The sequence below is a fragment of the Pezoporus occidentalis genome, unplaced genomic scaffold (genome assembly GCF_034315485.1).
Source record: "Pezoporus occidentalis ecotype Australia unplaced genomic scaffold, CSIRO_AGI_Poc_V1 ctg31, whole genome shotgun sequence".
In the NCBI taxonomy this organism is placed as follows: domain Eukaryota; kingdom Metazoa; phylum Chordata; class Aves; order Psittaciformes; family Psittacidae; genus Pezoporus; species Pezoporus occidentalis.
Genome location: NW_026915052.1, coordinates 1,921,569 through 1,941,916, shown reverse-complemented (window position 1 = coordinate 1,941,916; position 20,348 = coordinate 1,921,569). Strand labels below are relative to the sequence as shown.

The 20,348-nt window shown below is 43.3% G+C and overlaps 1 protein-coding gene across 1 annotated transcript in view; it reads right to left on the bottom strand.

The window, feature by feature from the left end:
- EML1 (EMAP like 1) overlaps positions 1-19,853 on the bottom strand; it is a 133,870-nt gene extending 114,017 nt beyond the window's left edge. Inside the window, exon 1 of the mRNA XM_062627890.1 lies at positions 19,656-19,853. Within this exon, the coding sequence (XP_062483874.1) occupies positions 19,656-19,683 (28 nt within the window). The 5' untranslated portion in view covers positions 19,684-19,853. The remainder of the gene's footprint in view (positions 1-19,655) is intronic.
- Positions 19,854-20,348: the final 495 nt, after the last annotated feature.

The following is a 20,348-nucleotide window of genomic DNA, read 5'->3' as shown; positions in this document are numbered from 1 at the left end:
GTTGGCATCAGAAAGGGTGCCTGAGCACCCCCATTCTAGCCAGCACATGAGGATATATGTTGGGAGAATGAACTGCTTCTGCACAGACACACAGACACACATTTATATATATGTCTGTGGGCCCTGCTGCAAAGCCAAGGGCACTCAGAGCCCTGCCCATCCCATCCGTACAAGGAATCTCAGCATTGCTCCGTATGGATTTTCAGTGGCTCCTATGTAGTTCACAGTTTTCTCGAGGTAAAAGGAAACGTAGGCACTGCTGCTAAAAATAGCCAGTTATGTCCTCGATGATTCATTTGTTGATGGGGAGTACCCATAAGTGCCTCTATCTAAACAGTCTGTTCTCTGGCTCAGTATCTCCCTTGCCAACTTGTATATGTCTCTCTAGTCTTGTTCAGTCTGTTTTCCTGTGGGTTATATCTTCTTTAGCTAAATATACTAGGACAGTCTATTTATCTCCCTTCATGGTAGTGAGACCCAAGCATGGCTTCCTCCCACACCAGGAATTTCATAAATAAATCACTGTCTATTTTTTTCCTGGAAGCCTATAGCATTACACACACACACACAAAAAAAAAAAAAGAAAAAAAAAGAAAACAAAACCAACCCCAAAATATACCCCAAAGCGAAACAAACAAAAACCCCCACAATAACAAAAAAAGCAACAACAAAACCCAAACCCAAGGAATCACCCCTTTCTCAGGTTACAAGTTATTGTTGGAACAATAACAGAAAGAGAAATCTGCTGTTAAACTTCAGTGACAGACCTCTTTGCATTGCTCTGATTTATGCAAGTAATAAATAATTGTGTTGAATAGCTTCTTGAGGTACAACTGAAGAAGGCTTCACGTGAGAAGGAAAGCTTTGTGTGATTTAACTCCCCATCCCCCCAAACGTACATACTGTTGTGGTTTAAACCCAGTCAGGCAACTCGTTCACTCACTGCCCATCCTTCTTGCCCTCCCCCTACTCCCGGAGGGATGAAGAGGAAAATCGAAAAGAATGCAACTCCCACGGGTTGAGATAAGAACAGTTTAGTAACTAAGGTATAACACAAATCACTGCTGCTACCACCAGTAATAACAATGAGAAAGGAAATAACAAGGGAAGAGAATACAACATCTCACCACCAGCCAACCGATAATTCGGCCCCCCCAGCCTGACCAAGCACCGACCCATACCTCCTCCAACCCTGCAGTCCCAGCCCTTCTGGGTAACTCTCAGTTACATCCTGGGCATGACATGCTGTGGTATGGAGCCTCTTTGGTCAGTTTGGGTCAGGTGTCCTGTCTCTGCTTCCTCCTGGATTCCCCTCCTCCCTGGCAGAGCATGAGGCTCACAAAGTCCTTGGCCAAACCAAAACATCATTGTTATCAGCTCTGTTCCCAGGCTGAAAGTCAAAACACAGCACTGCACCAGCTACCAAGAAGGAGAAAAATGACTGCTACTGCTGAACCCAGGACACATACTCAGGGTGATGACCAGGATTTAAATCAGAGTCCTTTAAATTGCCGTGGATTGGGAGAAAATGAAATTGGGCCTTTTGGTGACATCCTTGTAGTGCAAGTGGCAACTTATGAACATATGACTGAGCTTATTGGTAGGCATTTTGAAACTGAAACAGGCTCTGTTTGGACCTGTTGGATTTTTTTATTTCCTGCTGCAATATCACTATATTTCTGGAACTATCCTGTGTTTTTTGTAAGTAAGCTCTGCCCATCACTAATAACCCCTAGAAAGAATGAGGGAACAAGATGCTTCTTCAGTTGCACTATGGGCTTCTTTATGCCTGCTCCAGTGTGAAGGGCAGGTAAATCAGGTAGTTTAGCTGAGAGAGCAGGGCAATAGTGTATATTGATGTTACTGACATAAGCCCCAAACACAGAGGAACCAAAACCTTGTTTTCCTCAGGAGTACCTCTTCAACTGCACGTGGCTGAGTCAGGCCTTTCTGGGATTGAAAAATCACTACTCAGTGTGCCCATAAACACTGGCTTCAGAGGGAACAAAACTGGGATGCTGTAATTAACAGTTCTTTCTTGCTTGCTTTAATGCTTTCTTACTTCCTTTGCTAATCGGATCTCATGTTTGACATCTTTTATCTTTTGTTGTGGGGACGCCTGGTAACTAATAAGATATAGCTGGTTTTAATATTCACTGCTAAGGGTCATTTTTGAGGTATTTAAGTTTCAGTGGCATAACTAGGGAATAATAAATAAAACTCTTGGGTAGTGATACTTAGTTATCGAATATTTAGTCTCGAATATTTAGACAAGCCACGTAAGCAGATTTTAATGTCATTATTTTTTTTGCAACAAAAGAGTATTTTCTTGATACATTCACTGATATTATTTGGCAGTCACCTTTTTTATTTCTCTCTGTAGACACAATCTGTCTTTGTTAGGAAATATGACCACTGATAAAGGTAGCGATTTCTTTAGGCATAAATTATGTGTCCTTACTGGAGCACAACAAGAGGTACCAGCATATTTGTCTTCCCATTTGTAAAAGTTTCCCCAAACACTTTCTCTTCCAACAGCACATTCACAATCCATTCTGCACATGCATAGACTACACACATCACGTTAGCAAGGCAACATTAGCAATCTTGTGATTTATTGCTGTTTTCCTTCAAGAGCCAGGCGTGCACAGCTCCCACCTCAAAGAGGAAATCTGCTGGCTCCCAGCAGCCAAAAAGCACAGCAAGACTCATGTGCTGTGAGTCCCTTTGAATGAGTAAGCAGCTGAAAGTAATACCACTTATATTTTCTTTGGCAACGGGGGTTATAGACAACATTTATCCTCCTTTTCAAGTTTTCTGTGAACCAACTAGTGCAAAATCACAGCTCACATAACTGGAATACAGACTCTATTTTGTAGTGCGCTAGCTAGCTTCATCTCCAACAGACTAGCTTTGAAATACTGATAAATTCACCCATAAGATATTCTGCTCTCTTCTGCTTAGTAGTGGATCTTGCAGCTAGTGTTTCTTTTTTTGTGTAATCTGACCCTCTCTTGGTTCCACTCTTAATGCTCCTCTCTATCAGCCAAGGCATTAATCTCTAGTCTGTGTCCTAAATCCATTCCTGGAAAGGCAATGGAAATAGGAATTAATGATATTTTGCAGTTCAACCAGTACATGCCATAAATATTATACTTGTTCAAGACACAAGAGGACAAAGATACACCTATCAGCTGATGCATATTTGGGTCAAACAATTTAAAAAAAAAAAAAAGATGGGATTTTAAGATGTTAGGAACCTAATTTAGTCCTAAACAGTAAGTCCAAGCTGAGCTCCCTGAAGTCAGTTAAAGATTTGAATAAGAAATGAAACAGACTCAGGAATAATATTTCCAAGCAGGACTGCAAACTACCTCCAGGCATCTTGCCACTGATAATTTCTGCTTGTAGCAATGACACATAGCCCTATTCAATGGCCTTCGGGGGTTCATGCTTATTCAGTGGTTGAGAACTTGTAGTAGATCTCCTGCACAAAATACTCTGATTACCAAGTGGTTGAGTAGCAGGCTGTCCCGCTGGAGGGCATTAGAAGGATAAGGCATCAGCTGGGAAAAGAAAGAGACCCAAGCTGTTCCAGTAGAAAAGAACAGAACTAGAAAACATCTGGAAATTGGGCCCTTAAGTCTAGATTATTAATAACTGTGGAATGGATGTCCTTGAAACAGAACCTTCATTGCCCAAGTTCCCCAGATGAACTCTCTAAACTCTGGTCTCTGCACTTCATATGACATGTTTGATGTTTACAGTAAATGAAAAATCATTTTTCTGGTTGCTGCTCAACATGTCTGGCACTTTTGCAGTGAGTTCTTTGCAAATAAAGAAGATAATGATTGAGTGCATTTTTATATAATGGGTGAGTTACAGGGGCACCTTTATTTCCTCTCTTTCCAGAAAAAGAAAAAAACTCCAATGGCCTCATAAAATTCAGACTTTTTTCCAGCTATCATCAAACACAGGCAGTGCAGGCTAGCACACAGAGCAGGGAGAGTATTAATGTCTAGCATGGCAGACAAGCCAAGTAGGGCTGGAGCTTGGCAGGGGACCAGCAGTCCTTCCCTGGTGCAGCCACATGGCATCACTAGGGAAAAGGTCGAGGTCTGTTGTGGAGGGCCTAGTACCAATTCCTATGCCACTTCCTAAATGCTTCTCCACACCATCTGTTCACAACATCCTGGCCCAGTTACTTAGGCTCTCCTCTGCTAGAGGATTTGAACCCTCTCAAGAAGCTGTAGGATAAGCACTAGTACTTATGTGCTCAGCAGTGTCAGGACTCAGGTACACACAGAAGTGGCAAGTTGGGATGAAAGGTCCAAACCTGCACTTATATTGGAGCTCCAGCACCCACAAAAGGATTTGAGACTCAGGTACCCAAACGTTTGCTCCTCCTTGGGAACCCAAGCTCTCTGTAGGCTTGAAGTGGCTTAGCAGCCTTTGATTCACTCAGGAACCACCAAGGACCTCAGAGGCTAAATTCCAGCCATCCTGTGAGATGGCCAGCTGGGCCACCCTTTGCAACTGACTGGAGCAATGTCTGTGTATTTCTAAAAATGGGGCCCTGTCCTTATTCAGGAACCTCCCTCCCTTTCATTTCACATGTTTTATATCTGAGTAATGGCTCAAAAACCCTGAAACAAAACAAAAATAAGGATTGGATAAATTAACTATTACTACTATTCATTATCAATATCTCTATAGTAACAATTGTATGCATGAAACTTCAGTGCAAATGAAAATATATCTCTCCTTCACACATCTTGTGAGTTCATTTATATGCAACATAGCTTGTCAAAAGATGGCAAACAAAAGACCTGGTAGGAAGAGGATTTACTCTGAATAAGCTGATAGCTACAAATGATTCTGAATCATATCGGAATTAAGTGACTTAGTGCCAGTAATGCCACTGGCACCGCTGCTAGACTTGACACTGGTGCAGGACTTAGTCTAAGAGGCTCTTTTGATTTCTCAGAGTCTACTACTGGCTAATTTCCTATTTATTTTCCTTTTTTATTATTTGTCCTTCTTTAGGACTTGTCAGACAGAAAGGCAGATGTGTGAAAGGATCTAATCTAGGCTATGCTTAGGTTATGAGAGGCAGGAGGTGGAGGAACAAAAGAGGAGCAAGACAGAAAAAAATCTTGCCATTCAGCTGAGCCACTAATATTTGCTAATTGCAATAAATACGATACTGCACAGAAGCTCCTAATGATCTTATAGAAAGCACTTTAATAGGACTCTGTCAGGTTAAGCATTGTGTTTAAAAACATAAATGTCCTTAATAATTCCAGATTAAAACAGAATGAAGTTTGAATACCCAATTAATTTCCCCCCTCTTTGTGCCAGAGTCTGAACTGTATTTCACACAACTCAGCCATTGAAAACAGATGGGGCTTTATTCCGGTGCTTTCAGGCTGTAGCACACCTACATTGTATGAGAGGACAGTGCACAGATGCACTGGGCAGTGCTGCAAAGGCAGCTGCAGAGATGCAGAGAAGCCACGTAATGTCCTGCTTGTCAAGCTGCCCGGGCAGCTCTTGTTAGCTTTGGCCCAGCCTCAAGCCCTGGGGACAGGAGCTCTGGGTCTTGCAGAAAGGTTTCCCCCTAAGGACAGCAGCTCTGGGGCTTGCAGGAGTGTTTCTCCTCCAAGCACAGCATCTCTGGGGTTTGCATTATTGTTTTCCCCCAGCACAGCAGCTCTGGAGTTTGCAAGAGAGCTTTCCCTGTCTGTTGCTCTATGCAATGGGGCTGTAGCAGCTTCACTAGCACCAGCATGGGGGGTCCTCACATGGCACTGGCTTGCACTATGCAGCTTCATTTTCTTGTTTTAGCGCATGACTTAAATGTTTCCATGTTTAGATTACAGGCCCTTCGGAGCAGATCTTAAATCCAGAGCAGTGACTATGTTGAGTTTAACTGAAACTGAAGGAAAGAGCCTATGGAAACTTCTTCACAAAGAAGTTTTGTAAATACTGGTTTGATACTATGGTGATGGGTCCTTAGAATTGATGACCCCATTTTTCTTTCTATTCAACTCCTTAGTTTTTTTCCAAACATGCAAATCTTAGTCCTATCCTTTATGGCAGTGTTGATTGTACATTTTTATGCATCAAACAAGTGCCAAGGAAACCATACTTGGAGAACAGCAATGCTGGATCTGCTTCCCAGTCAAGCCTCTCACACAAGGAGGGAGGCAGGAGGGAGCCAAATGCATTTCCCTGCCTTGGTATCTCCAGGGGCCTCTGGATGTACTCATTTACCCTGGGTTTTGGTAAACCACAAAGGACAGTCCAAATCTGAGAGGGGTGAGAGAGCAATGAGTTTTGCCCAAACAAGAAAATACACACACTGACTGAAGGGCTTGGGTACGTTGCCAGGTGGAAGCAACACCAAGGACATGCTTGAGGTAATGTCCTCTGCTGTTTGCATCATCTGCCTGCTGAAACCCACCTTGATGCTGGCCCTGCAACCTGCAGTCCACCCTCCCATGACAGTGAGCCCTAGAATAGTCCCGCTGCTGCCTGCTGTAAGAAAAGCTGGACCATGCTGGCAGCCTGAGCTTGGCCTGTGGATTACAGGGCGTCTGATCCCTAAAGCCCCTGGCTTCAGGCCACAATAACCATGAGTCTCTTCTGGTAGTTGCAGACTCTCTCTAGCATTTGAAACATCCCAGAGTATCTATTCCCACTTACCAGAAACACACTGCAGTAAATTTAGTGGGCTTCTGCATTTGCTATCTAGCAAATTCTCCTCTCCCAGGTGGAAGGATTCTCTGCTTCTTTTATACTGAAGAAACAGAGGAAGTAAATGCTTCAAATTATCCTACAATATGGATGACTTCAACAGAAGCAAGAACAAGCACTTAGAGAATGATAGAAGGATTACTGTCACTGTATATCGTTATCTGGGGGAGAACAAGCTCGATGCACTGGCAGCTTTGTAAACATCTCTGACTGCTTAGGGAATCTGCAACACAAGCCAAAGTGTTTGAAAACATTTTTCCTAAACCATGCATTTCCCAAATGAGTATGAGCAAATTCAGGCCTGGAACAACTCCAGTGAGCATGATACACTGCCACTAGGGAAGAGCAGAGGCAACTGTGTGTTATCCCCTCCTTCCCAAAATGATGCAATATCTCTTAAACTCATCTGGGTGGAGGTGTGTGTGTGTGTGTGTGTGTGAGAGAGAAATCCTAGAAGGATAAAAGTCAGTTCTGTTTTCCTCAGCCTCCAAGCAAGTGTGTATTCACTATATACTGCAGTGTTCTGGCCCAGCCAATTGTGCTTTCTGTTTACTTCTTTTTCCAATCTCTTCCATAAGCAAAGATAAAGCCAGTACAGCTCCAGCTGTACTTTTGAACCCATGTTTAAATGGGGTGGAAATAAATCTTAATGAGATTGTCCAACCCTATTACCTTAAGTAGTATACCTCAAATGAACCCTGCTAAAGGCTGTAATTCCCTTCTGGGCTTTCAGTGACATGAACAAGTGACTCAAATTTCACTATAGTGGTTTGGGTCATCATTGGATACTTGGTAGAATTCCACCTTTATTGCATAACAGTTGGAAAAACCTGCCTTTATTGAAGATGTGAAAATAGTAGAAGATCCTTCCCTCTAATAAGCACAAAGAAATTTTCTCATAATATTCACTCCAATTAGAAAATGACTTTTGCATTTCTACTCCATGGGTATTCAGATGCAGAAAACCCCAACCTCTTACGATTGGTATTTTGATACTTCCTATTCCAGCTCTGGATAAAACCAAGGTATTTTCCCAGGATTTGCTGCTGAGCAGAGAAAGGAAGGCAGCAGCTGATGGGCAGGGCTGGAAGAACCAAGGAAGAGCCAGAGAGGTCTCAGGCTGTGTGTCTCCAGGGAGTACTGTATTGCGGTAGGGACATCACTTATTTAGGATGTCTCAAGAACCACATACACAGTTGAAGAGAGCTTTTAGGAAATTCTTGCCTAAGATAATATATCAGAAAGGAAGAAGTGGTCCTAAGTCTTTGGAAGCCTGCAGCAGTGTGCTCCATATGAAAGGCATGTGGAACTCGAGTAGGTGTCAAGAAGATATCAGTCTTCCTAGCCCAAACCTGCTTGGCTGTGCAGTTAATGAGACTTTTAAATCACATTGTGCCCAGAGCAGTCAGTGAATAACACACATAATAAAGGTCCAGAGAAGATATCCCCCCTCCTTGTCTAAATTAAACATAAGGCCTTGAAAATACAGAGAAAGCAGCCAAGCATCATCAGTAGCCAGAGAATTTAGGCAAGGAAGATAATTCAGTTCTCCTAAGTGGCTTTTGGGAAATACTGGAAGCAAAACCAAGGATTTAAAAACCTTTTACTGAACTAAAATTAACCTCCAGATCCAGGCAGAAACCTAGGCCTATCTCTGACTGCAGATGAAGCTCAGTGGAGAATTAGCATTCCTACTGATTTTTCATACCTTTTATAGATGTTTGATACCGCATCAATACACAGAAATTTGAGTACATAGGCTCATCAGACACTTTAACTACTGGTGAGGGGTGAGGTCAGGGACTCACTGCAAATAGTGAGTGATTTTGCACAGAGGAACATGACCAAGCCTGGAGAAACTGTACTCAAGGGTGACTCCAGCTGCATTTGCCCCTCTGCATTCTTCAGGCAGCCACAGCTGTTTGGGTGGGCTCAGGACCATGCTGGGGTGGACTCACACTACAGCCTTGTTGTGCCCTTCACATCGGCTCATTAAAGCATTCTGTTGCTTCCAGTTCTTCTCTGTCCCCGAAGGCAGCTTAATTAACAAGGCAGATTGTCAGTTGAGCAATTGCCTCAGAACAAGGAAATCTTTACAGATTTGGCACCATTATCTAGGATAACCCAGCTGCTGAACTTCATTAGGAAAAGAAACAAATGCTAAAAGTGCGCTCACCTTGGAGGCACGTTTCTGCTGGAGAAAGTAAAACCAGTCTAGGAAAACTGACTATTTCTTAAGCCTGCATCTCCCCCGTGGTCAAAATGGGGAAGTTCAGCTCTTGACTACCATTGTGTCTCATAGTAGTGAGTTTGCTTTTGCACCTTTGGGTGCTCTTCTGCTTCCTTTCCCCTGCAGCGACATGGCACAGGAGTACATGCTGATCTGGGAAACAGACCTGTCCTGCAGAGGTTCCAGGGGCAGCATGAAGCAGGGAGATGCTCATGCTCAGGGTCTGATGGTCCTTCTGATCCTCAGAGGCTGATACAGTGATGAAGCCTACCTTATGTCAGTTATGTTTTGGCTGATCTGAGCACTGAGGCTTCTACTGTAGGAAGGGGAGACTCATCATGTCTTGATAAAAATGTGTCATCTGGTCACTTTTCAGTGGTAGTCTCCTTCCAGTGTAGTAAAAGCAGAGTGATGAGCTGTCTTCTTACTCCCCCAGCTTTATAGGACAGCATAGGCAGGGACTAGTAAAGGACAGCAAAAAGACTTTTCAGCTACTTCATGTGTGGGGAGGCTCCCCAAAAATCTGAAGAAGCCAAATAGTTGCAGGAGAGGAGTTTTCTGAGAAAACATTCCTCCTGCGTAAAACTGAGCAGATTGAAAGCTTTCCCTGGAGTGCTCCAATGTTTTTTCATTAAATGACTCAAAATGAAAACATGCAAAAATGTGGTTGGTGTTTAAAAAGAGTTTTTTGTTAGAGAAATATTATTCTCCAGGCTACACATGTGAGCACTGTGTGCCTCATCCTGCCATATCTGTTCCAGACAGTGCACATTTTCCTGCACTTTGCCACGTGATGCTTCTCCCTATGCCTTAGATGTTTAAATACTTTCCCAAAACGTCTTCAAAAAAAAAAAAAAGATCCTCACTCTCCAGTGCTATAAGACTCTTCATATGTTGCTGACTGGGTGAAAACAGACGGTGCATCAACATCTTGACAACCACCAAAAACTCATGACCCGAGAAACCTGGCTTTAGGGAAAAAAAAAATCAAGATACTCTTACGAGGCTTATGACAAACATCAAAGAGTTGGCAGCACTAAACCAAATCAAACCATTGAGGTGAAATTTCCCAGAGAAATTGCTTCCATTTCATCAATGTATTCTCTGTTTTCCAACAGTTATGCCTGAATATACAATTTGGAATTTATGATAGATGCAGGAAATAATAATTTCCTTCTCAAAATCCTTTCCACATGCGGTCCATATGCCTGTAGCACAAATGGATTGCAATCTCACATCTAAGTCAGACGGGTGTCAGAAGGCCACTGACTGTTGTAGCAACGGGATGAACCTGGAAGCCTCTGATTTGGGTAAGAAGAGCTGTAGAGAATGTGAGATATAGTGTCCCAGCGACAAGCTGCCTGTATCAGAGGTGCTTGCGTGTGAGGCTGTTGACACTGTGAAGTATCTCCAAACAACTGGTGAACTATCAAGGTATTATAACACATATACTTATTGCTACAGAACTAGTTATGAGGTGTCAGAGTGTTTGGTACCTTATGACATACGTGGTTCCAATAAGCTGTTTATCGTAACATCACAATTTCACCTGTTGGAAATACCAAACATGGTATAGAATGCAATTCCAAGAAGATCAAGGACAATTTCAGGCTAAGACAGCTTGAAAAGTATTACTGGGAACTGAATGGCATCTGTGCCTCAGCTGCAGAGCAGCTCTCGAAGGGAGAAGAATTGCTCCACAGGGCAACTGTGCAAACCAAGCTTTTTACAAATGGTCACTGATGACACATTCCTCATCTTCTCGTATCAGAGCAAAGACCACAGATCTGGTTTATGCCCAACACCTACAGCTGGCAATGAAGTTTGACTATATGAAATACAGTGCTGTACTGGGTGCTCTGAAAGACGACCTCCTCAGGATCTCTGACTGGACACCAACATTAGCAGACACTGGGTTTGGCTTAACCTTGATGTGCCTCAGTTCCTCACATATGAACTCTGAATAATACCACACACATGGCTGTGACTTACTGCTAAGTCATACCTAGCACTGTTGCAACAGGGCAAATACAAAACAGTTTTAATTAGGTGCAAATAAAAATACACTTCTCTGAGCAATCATGCTGGGACAAAGTATGACTAATGCACAGTGCTTCCCACGCACCATGAGAGTGCTTGCTGGTGAGGTCTTACCCAGCAGACCTCATCAGCCTCACTGCACAGGGCTCAGGCTATTTGTCTTTAGAACTGAGCTGCCCCAGCTGTCTGTACCTATGGTTCAAGTAGATAAAAATATTTACGAGATTTCAAGAGTCGTGGTCCAAATTCCTTGGACTGAATGGAAAGGCTTCTCTTGACTCCAAGGGGTCCAGGTCAGGCTCCTAAAGCTCTTCCTTCCCCCAGAGAGTGGGAGATACACAAATTGAAAGTCCAGCCTGAAGTTAACCTGTAATATGACCAAGCACACCCTGAGACCCTCAGCCTTCTGTCAGCTTTGCAGACTTTTGCATATCTGTGAAGATGTTGCACACAGGTCTTTTTCATGTGCTTTAATTTCTTCATTGTGTCAGAAAGACCTCTTTAGGCCAGTTATCTAGCTACAGGAGTTATTACCCAACCCTGACTTCAGGCCTCATCTGAGTGAGGACTTGCAGAAACAGGCTTTTCCTCCCAAAGCAATTTCTGTGATTGACAGACTGCGTACAGAACTAGAGAGCAGCTCTGACCAGTCCCCACGTGCCTCGCTGACTCAATGGTGACTTCAGATGCTCCATGGAATCCAGAACTCCTTCAGGAACAGATCCTGGGCACTATCCACATGGTCCATGCCCAGAACTTGACATCTGTCAGGAGCCCATTCCTCTGCCCCAGAGTGTCTTTCCCGCAAGGAAGAAAGCATTTGAGGGATCTTGCCAGTCTTTCAGGTAAGTTTTAGAGGAGATTTGAGATCTAAGGGAATCCTGAATGCAACAAATTTATCTGTGGAAATCATTAGTGCGTGGTGATTACAGACAGAAAGGAAAGAAATGACAGGGACAGAGAAGCAACTGACTATGTATATGAGAGACTAACACTCACCAGGTTGGTGGGAGGGCAAACTGGGCATTTAGTTTGGAGTCTGAATGGCAAAATAAGGGAAAGGTGACCCACCCTCTAAATTACAGCCTACAAACCAGGTCTGTAGCAAGAGAGGGCTCCAGACAGCAAGAAACAAATGTTAAATGCAATTACAGCTTCTAAATGCCGATGGCTTAACACAGACTATGTTGGAAATGCTGCAGATGTTGTGAGGCATGAGGAGAGGAAGAGAAAAAACACATTGGTTGTTTTTTTGCATGCCTTAAGTTACTGTAAACTTCATAGAATTAGTCTGTTCACATATTGCTGTACAGCCTGTGCAAGTGCTCTTGCTCACAGACCCTTGGACAAACAACAGCTTCCAAGTATTTCTACAGATAAGCACAATCCTCTTGTCAGTGGGATAGGGCAGGGAGGAAGAGCACTGGGGAATTATGTAGCATCTTCTGTATTTCCTTAACTAGATCCTTAACCAGCATCCCAGCTGCCAGCTTTCATGATAACTTCAACCATTTCTAATGACTGCCTGAAAGAGTTCTCCTTCCTCAGCACTCACCCTCAGAAAAAAAAAAAAAAAGGAGGGGGGAGGGGAAATAAATCCTCTGTTATACTCTTAGGTATGATTGATTTCAGTACATTTCTGCAAACCTAGACTTTTGCGAAAGGGTGTTGACGCCTCTGGCAGCTCAGATACCTGCCACTTGGAGCCCCAGTAGCACACAGCACACATCCTTACATTTTGTTTTAGGAACATGTTGAGCAGGCGCAGCCCCTGCCTGCCTACCAGCCAGATATTTATCCAGAAGCACACCTCACCTGCTACACTTTAAATGCAGATGCTGAAGATGCAGACTAGCCTTGTGCCTTTGTTCAGGACACTCCTGGAACACAGTCAGCTCCCACCTAACTGCTGCCAAGCCCCAGGGACAGGACACCTGTGTCCTGCTGCTCCCACACTGTTTGCGGTAAACCTCTGAGCTTGTACTCTGGCAGGAAACACACCACTGTGACACTGAGCCTGGACACCCATATTTCTTGTCCCCAGCAACCATGCCACTACAGCCAGCACAGGGAGGCAGGGCAAGAGTGGCTGTCCGGGCTGCCAAGCTAGCAGAGCAGGGCCAGGGATTCTGGGTCTGTGCTTACTCCTAAGCCAAATCTCAGGGGAGGAAAAGGAAGTTGGCAGCAGCATTTATTGTTTTCCTGTTTCCAAAAGGTGCAAACTTTGAACCTGAAACTTTATGAGTAGTAAATGGGGGTTGTACTACACCGCTATGTACAGGTATGCTGTGTTTGGCTGAGCTGGGCTAAACTCCTGTTGAGAGCAAGCTTGGCTGCAGCAGAGAACAGCTTCTATGCTTTTGATGACAAAGAACCAGCTTTTCCATCTGTAGTGTTTTACACAAGTGCAAACAGGGTTTGCACAGTGTTTACACAGTGCAAAAACAGTGTTTTACACAAGTGCCCCAACCCTCTGGCTCTCTCCCTTTCCCAGCACTGGAGCAACTGCTGCATTGATTTGGGAGGCCTCACACTTCTCCCAAACAGAAAAGCATATTTTTTCCCCAAGAAAAAATCTGATAAGGTGGATAAGGAGAGGCTACAGCTGGGACACTGCAGCATCGTGGCTTTGAAGGCTGTGTTTGAAGCAGGTAGTCCCTCCACAGCAGGGGACAAGGCTCAGCCCTCACCTGCCTGGGAAGAAGGTGAAGGCTGCACGTAGGCAATTTTAACCCTTTATGGACAGTTGTCTGAATGTTTTGGATCATGGGGATGTCTTGAAATGCCTCATGGGCAGAGAGCACTTTCCAGGTGTGCCTCTGGCAGGTCTCAACCCTGTGATAGAGGGGCTTGCTTGTCACCATAAATCTGCTGCTGGGGCTTTTCTTGCAAAACATGGATTCCTGTGGCACTGGAGTCACTCATTTTCCACTGCTGTTTGCCTGATCCTCATGTTTCAAAAATAATGATTGTTTCATTATTGTGGTGGTTGCTTCTGCTGTTCAAGGCGCTGCTCAGGCAGATCAAGGACCCGCAGCATTTCCAGGGGGAGCTACAGAGTATGTCAGCCTGAGTACTCCCAGCTGCTGAGAGAACTCTGTGATTTTAGTTTCATCTGCATCAAATCGGGACAAGGAATCCAGATATTATATTTGGGGTTATTTTACCCAAGCATTCCAATATTTTTTGTCTTACTTTCCATTCAATTTCAATATTCAAATGTAGTCTTTAGAAGTGTATTAATGTATTGAAATTGTAGACAAAATATAGCATTTTGACGTGGTGACCTCTGTATTTTTTTGATAGAAGAACACTCTATTGGAAAATCTGTGACCGGCTCTAATAGCTTACATTCATTTTCTGACCGTGTGATACTGTGTGATCAAACATGACTGAGGAAGAGCACTGGTGTGTTGTTCAACCCTGTGATAGAGGAAAAAGCTGCTGGGGGCTTTTCTTGCAAGACCTTGGAGTCACTCTCTTCCACTACTGTTTGCTGAAAGGAGGTTTCATTATTGTGGTGGTTGCTTCTGATGTTGGTCTCTTCTCTTGAGTATCAAGTGATAGGACAAGAGGAAATGGCTCCAAGCTGTGCCAGGGGAGGTTTAAATTGGATATTAGAAAATATTTCTTCACTAAAAGGGTTGTCAAGCTTTGGACCAGGCTACCCAGGGGAGTGGTTGGAATTGGATATTAGAAAATATTTCTTCACTAAAAGGGTTGTCAAGCTTTGGACCAGGCTACCCAGGGGAGTGGTTGAGTCGTCATCCCTGGAGGTATTTAAAAGATGTGACAATGTGACACTTAGGGACATAAGGTGGACTTGGCAGTGCTGGGTTAATGGTTGGACTTGATGATTTTAAAGGTCTTTTCCAACCTAAATGATTCTATGATTCAAACAGGGTAAATGCTGGCATTTCAAATGCTTCTTTCTTGAAGATTTATACTGACTGACAGACATTTTTCCTTTTCTCTTTAAGACATTTGACTCAGCCATGTCCATTGCAGCTGTAGAGCATGTAGCAAGTTAACCATGAGCAAGGCTGGCCTCATAAACCTTCAGATTAAATCCATAGAGAGACTTCAGGCAACCTGCAGTGGCACCTAACTCCAGTGACCTGAGCAAGGCTGCACAGCTTCAATGACAGTAGGCATTCACAGTCACTTTATTCAGGCTTTGACCCCATTCTTTCCTAAAGTTGAAAGTTTTATATGGTTTTGCTTGTTTGTTTCTAAGAGTACTGACTGCAAGATTGCTCATGCCTCACTCTGCAAAGCTAGCTCTGTAGGTCCAGGAGTACCAGCACCCCTGCCTCACTTTTCCCTGGCCAGGGAATGTTCCTAGGGAGCTCCAAGCATGGAAGCCAGAGCTGGCGGCTTTCATGGGGTCAGGAGCTGCCATTTATCCTCCAGACTGCTCTCTTGAGGTGCTTAAGAAATGCCATTACCTTTCTAATCTGCAGCAGTTTGATGGGTTGATGTGCTGAAAAAAAATCTCCTTGTCACCTCCCTGCTTATCCCAAGGGACTAAATGCTCTCTGTACAGCAATTCTGCAAAGCAATTTCAGTGTACTGCCTTTTATTTAGGGTCTCACCCTGCAAACAGTAGTATTCAATGGGACCACTCACATGACAACATTAATGTCTGAGTCAAGACTTTTTACCTAAGGTCTAAACTACAAAGCAGAACTGGTGCTCCAGCCCTAAATGGACACAGAGTTATCTGCAAAAAGCTAGGCATTTTTTACCAAATTTGATGAAAGACTAATATAAAGCAGAGTCCTATTCTGAGTATGTGAAAGTGGGCAGTTTTATTGGACAGGAGTACTGCTCATGCATGTGCTGAGTCATTTCTAGTGATTTGTTTTTGTCACAAAAATACATTTGTGCTGTATTTCATAGTGACTAGTTAGAGACAGCCCAGTGTGGGAGCTGGAGGTCTCACTCACTAGCAGCCTTTCTGACAGAGCTGAATGGATTCCCCCTGACAGTGAAGAATATGTGTTGAATTTCAGAAAATCTAAATTCCTGTAGATTTCTGGATATCCTCATTCTGAAAACATCAATTTTAGCAAATTGGCTCCAGTATGTCTTAAAGACATGTTTGAAACGTGTAATTTTAGCTTTGAAAGGAAGTATTTAACTAAAGAGTCAGGAACATGCTTCAGATGAAAGGTCTTGCTTCCTCCTCTGTTGAAACAAGGCCAGTAAAAGTCTGGGAGGGATTTTAAGGAAATCCAGTTAGATTCTCATGCCATCTGCTGCAGAACAAGCTACATCAATTCTGTTTCTTCCCTTCTTAGCCCTGTTGTAGTAAAAAACAGAGGAAGCATGTGTTTGAATAGCTATTCCTACTTCAGCAATATAATCTTCATCTACTATGGCTGAATCCCTTCTATTATTGCAAAAGTGATGTTATCCACAAAAAGTTCCTCATGCCATTCAGAGTCAGTCTGTGGCTGAAAAAAATAAATAAGAAAATAAGGAAAGAGGCACTTTAAGAACCTTTGCATGACTTCAGAGGGTTTTTTTCCTGAAGTCAAAAGGATTGTGTTAAGAACCAGAACCATCATGACTCATATATTCCTAATCAAAATGCTGGGTGCTTGGAAAGCTGTTCAGTCATACAGAGACTGAACTATGTCTCCTTACAGAGAAAAATAATGCACACAAGAGTATACACTTAAATAATTGTTGTGCTTTTCTTTTATCTGCATGTAGGAATGACAGGAAATCTATGCAGCTGGCACTAATGGATAACATCAGTATGCCAGTAATTGGTAATAAGAAAGCAATAGGAGTGCATTTGTCCTGAAGTGATTGATCTTTCTTTCTTCTTTCGTTCCCTGTGATACATTGGGAAGTTAATAGTGTAAACTTTAGAAATTTGCTCACTAACAGATCATTTTGATAGTGATGCTTTCAAAGGCCTTTTTTGGTATTAATTCAGTCCAAAATAACTGTACACGTGCTTACAGTTAATCTGCAATCTGACATCTAGGATCCTTTGCTTAACTCTTCTGCGCTACACTCAAATAACAACATAAAACTTTGTTTGCATCACATGTTTAGTTTTCCATTTGACATCAGTGAAAAGGTGCAGCCACACTGGAAGTGAACATAAAACAGCAAATTAAAACCACCCAATATCTTCATCCTGAAAAATTGCATAATCATTTCCAGCACAGAAGTAGGATCTTCTTACTGAATAAAGTTTCTCTGTGAAGAATCGTTGGTATATTGACCCTTTCGTACCCAGCTATTTAATTCAAAGATTGTATTCAGCAGTTCCCTCTGAGTTGCTTGTCTGAGGGAACAATTACGCAGCTGTTCTTGCTACATTCCTGTGTAGGCTGAAAGAGGGCTAAAAATTCTGGCATTAATTTACTGCAACTGCAATCTGCTGTTCTCCAGGTTGTTGGTTGGTGAAGCAACACATACACTTGACACTAATATTGTGCTTTGGCTAAACTTATTTATAGCTGTGTGCATGTGTATACATGGGCGCACGCATACGTCCGTACGGTCTGTGTTATAAGCAGGGCTCTGGATTCTAGCCACATTGCAGTGCTAATGATATCTGTCACTGCAACCACTTTTTGCAGCTATATTATCGGGCCACATGCAAAACCAAGGATTTTAAAAGTACAATGCCAGACTTACTCTGATTATTGGACTCAACAAATTGGTATTTCTGCACTAGTGGACATTAATCATTATTTTAAAAAGTTTGATGATGATTTTTGCAACCCTTTTAATGGAGTTTTTACTGCTAAAGTTTTAAACTCTGAACTGGCTAGTAAAAGATGAATAACCACAAAGAGAATTATTTGATTTCGAAATACCTTGACGTGAAAAGAAAACTGTCAGCAATTGGTTCACTAAAATTGCTTAATAACTGCACAGGAGTGCCACCATTTCTATCTCCAGTGCTGGTTTTGTGTGCATTTGTACATGCATATATGCATGCACACATTTATACATACACGAACCAGAAAATAATGCAGTGGGGTGGCCACTCAGCTGTGATGACCTGTTATTTGTGCCCAGCATGGGTCAGAGCAGCAGGAGGCAGGGTGAGCCCTGCTACCAGGGAACTAGAATGGAGGCCCCATCTGCTCTGGGAGCACAGGAAGACTACTGGGGGAACACAGAGAAACGAACCTTTCCTCTGCATATGGTGCCACATTCCTGATCCACATCCACATCTAAACATGACTTTGTCTTTACTTTTCATTCTCACCCATAACAAACTGCTTCCTTCCCTCAAATCATGCATCTACAAACACTTTTATGGAGGAAACCTCATAAGTTCTTTCAGCAGCAAAGTTAATTGAGATATCAGTAACTTCTGCACACAGCATGCCATGCACTGCCAATATCAGTTTCAACATTAATATCAGATGCCAGCTAAATATTGTCACTGAAATATCCCACCCTCAACTCAGAGTGCTTAACAAGCAAGCTGAGGTCAGGCCCTTAAATCAAAGTCTGCAGAAGGGAAGCTTTGCTGGTAACAGATCAGCCCTTTGAGAAGGTAAGCAGGAAATATTCATCCTCATCTCTCTTTAGGCAACGCTAGCAACAGCACAGGGGATTGCGGATGGTGCAGTTCGCTCTGCACCATATACATAATTTATAGTTTTTCACTCTGGTTTTGAGTACGCATTATTGAACTTGGGCTAGTGTTTGTAAAATGGAAGCAGAGAGAGGAGAAAAAAAGCACTGCTGCAGCCACCTTCTTCTCCAGCCCCACATCCTCATCTCTGGCACACAGCCTTCACAGGCCAATGAAACATGAGTGTTATACAGTATGCCTATGTATAAATATATATATGAAAACAGAAATGCTTGCCGTGGCAAAAGGAAAAACGAAACTAAAAAGAGGTTTCCAGTGGTCCATCTCTTCATTAGTAAAAGGCTTTGGCAGAGAACTACTCCAGCATTTTGACAGGAGTTTCCTTTTGTGCAGATAGTCTAGTGAGTGCTTATAGTTCCTATAGAAGTTAAAAAAAAAAAAGCTGAGAAACATGCTTCTTGCTCATGTGCTCTCCTGCTCAGTGAAGTTTGACCTATACATCCGTAAGTGCCAGTAAATGTCTCCTTCCCACATATAGGTAAAACATGTAAGACACTTATTTTGAAAATAAGATACATTTCTATTTCCTTTCAGCAAATAAACCCTTTGCATTACATTTATCTGCCCTTGCGGCATCCGTTACCATCCCAGAAGGTTTATCAAGGCATGAACACAGGGCACATAACATGGCACTCTTGGTCCTGCAGGACGCATCCCCAGAAACTCTGCTTTGTGAGCTTGAGACTATGCACATCAACGCTATCATCTCTACAGACACTTCAAACCATCTGCCTGGATTCCCATACCCTTCTTCCGATCCTTCCCCTGTGCCTTTAGAGAAAATCCAGGCATTACTACCCACAGCAGCCCTCCACCATGGACTCGTAAGGAACCGCACCAGGGTCTGCAGTGGTTGCAGGGAGTTTCTCCTCTCCCTGCTGCAGTTCCAGCTCCCTTTGAGAGCAAACGGCTTCGCGTGTGACTTTGCAATCTGAGAATGTGAACTAGTCGGCAGGACACCGGGGTAAATATAAATCTGGCACTTACCCACAGGCAGTCCCTCGCAGTCTGACATCGTGCGAGAAGTCCTCCTCGCTGGGGGCTTAGGAAAACCACAGCAGGACTGCAAGCACCGGTCCTTCTGCTTGCAAAGGCGGGGGAATGGGGGGGGGGGGGGAATATCTAACAATTTACAGCCACCCTTCTCTTACACTGTACATCTACCCACCCAGAGAGCTGTAGCAACAGTCCCGTCCCTGCCTTCTCATTATGGGATGTAAAGATAAGAATGTGCTTTTGTGCCAAAAGAGTGTGCTATTGGTGGATAAATTTGTTGTCATCCCTCCCCTTCGCAGAGTTTCCTCTTTAATGTCACAGAGGCACATTACCCTGTCGGAAAGGCCATCGAATATTTATGAAACGGCTTTTAAGAGCTAAGCTGCAAATCTGTGCTGGAGAAGTGGGCTAATTGCTGTGCTGTGGGATTGGTGCTGGGAGCCACACCACTGGAGCACTCCTGCTTCCCAGGGGGGTACAGGGGGGACGTGGTGGGGTTGGGAATATGCTCTGACATCTTGCTCTGTATCTTCTCAGTCTGCAGGTTAAGGAAGGGTCTGAGCAGAAGTACTTGCTGCTGAAAATGGGGCAGGAGCCAGGGTGGATCTGTTTAAGGGGGAAGGAAAAAAAATATCTTCTGTTTATATCTGAAAAACAGTTTTTTTCAACACTGTAACTAAAGGC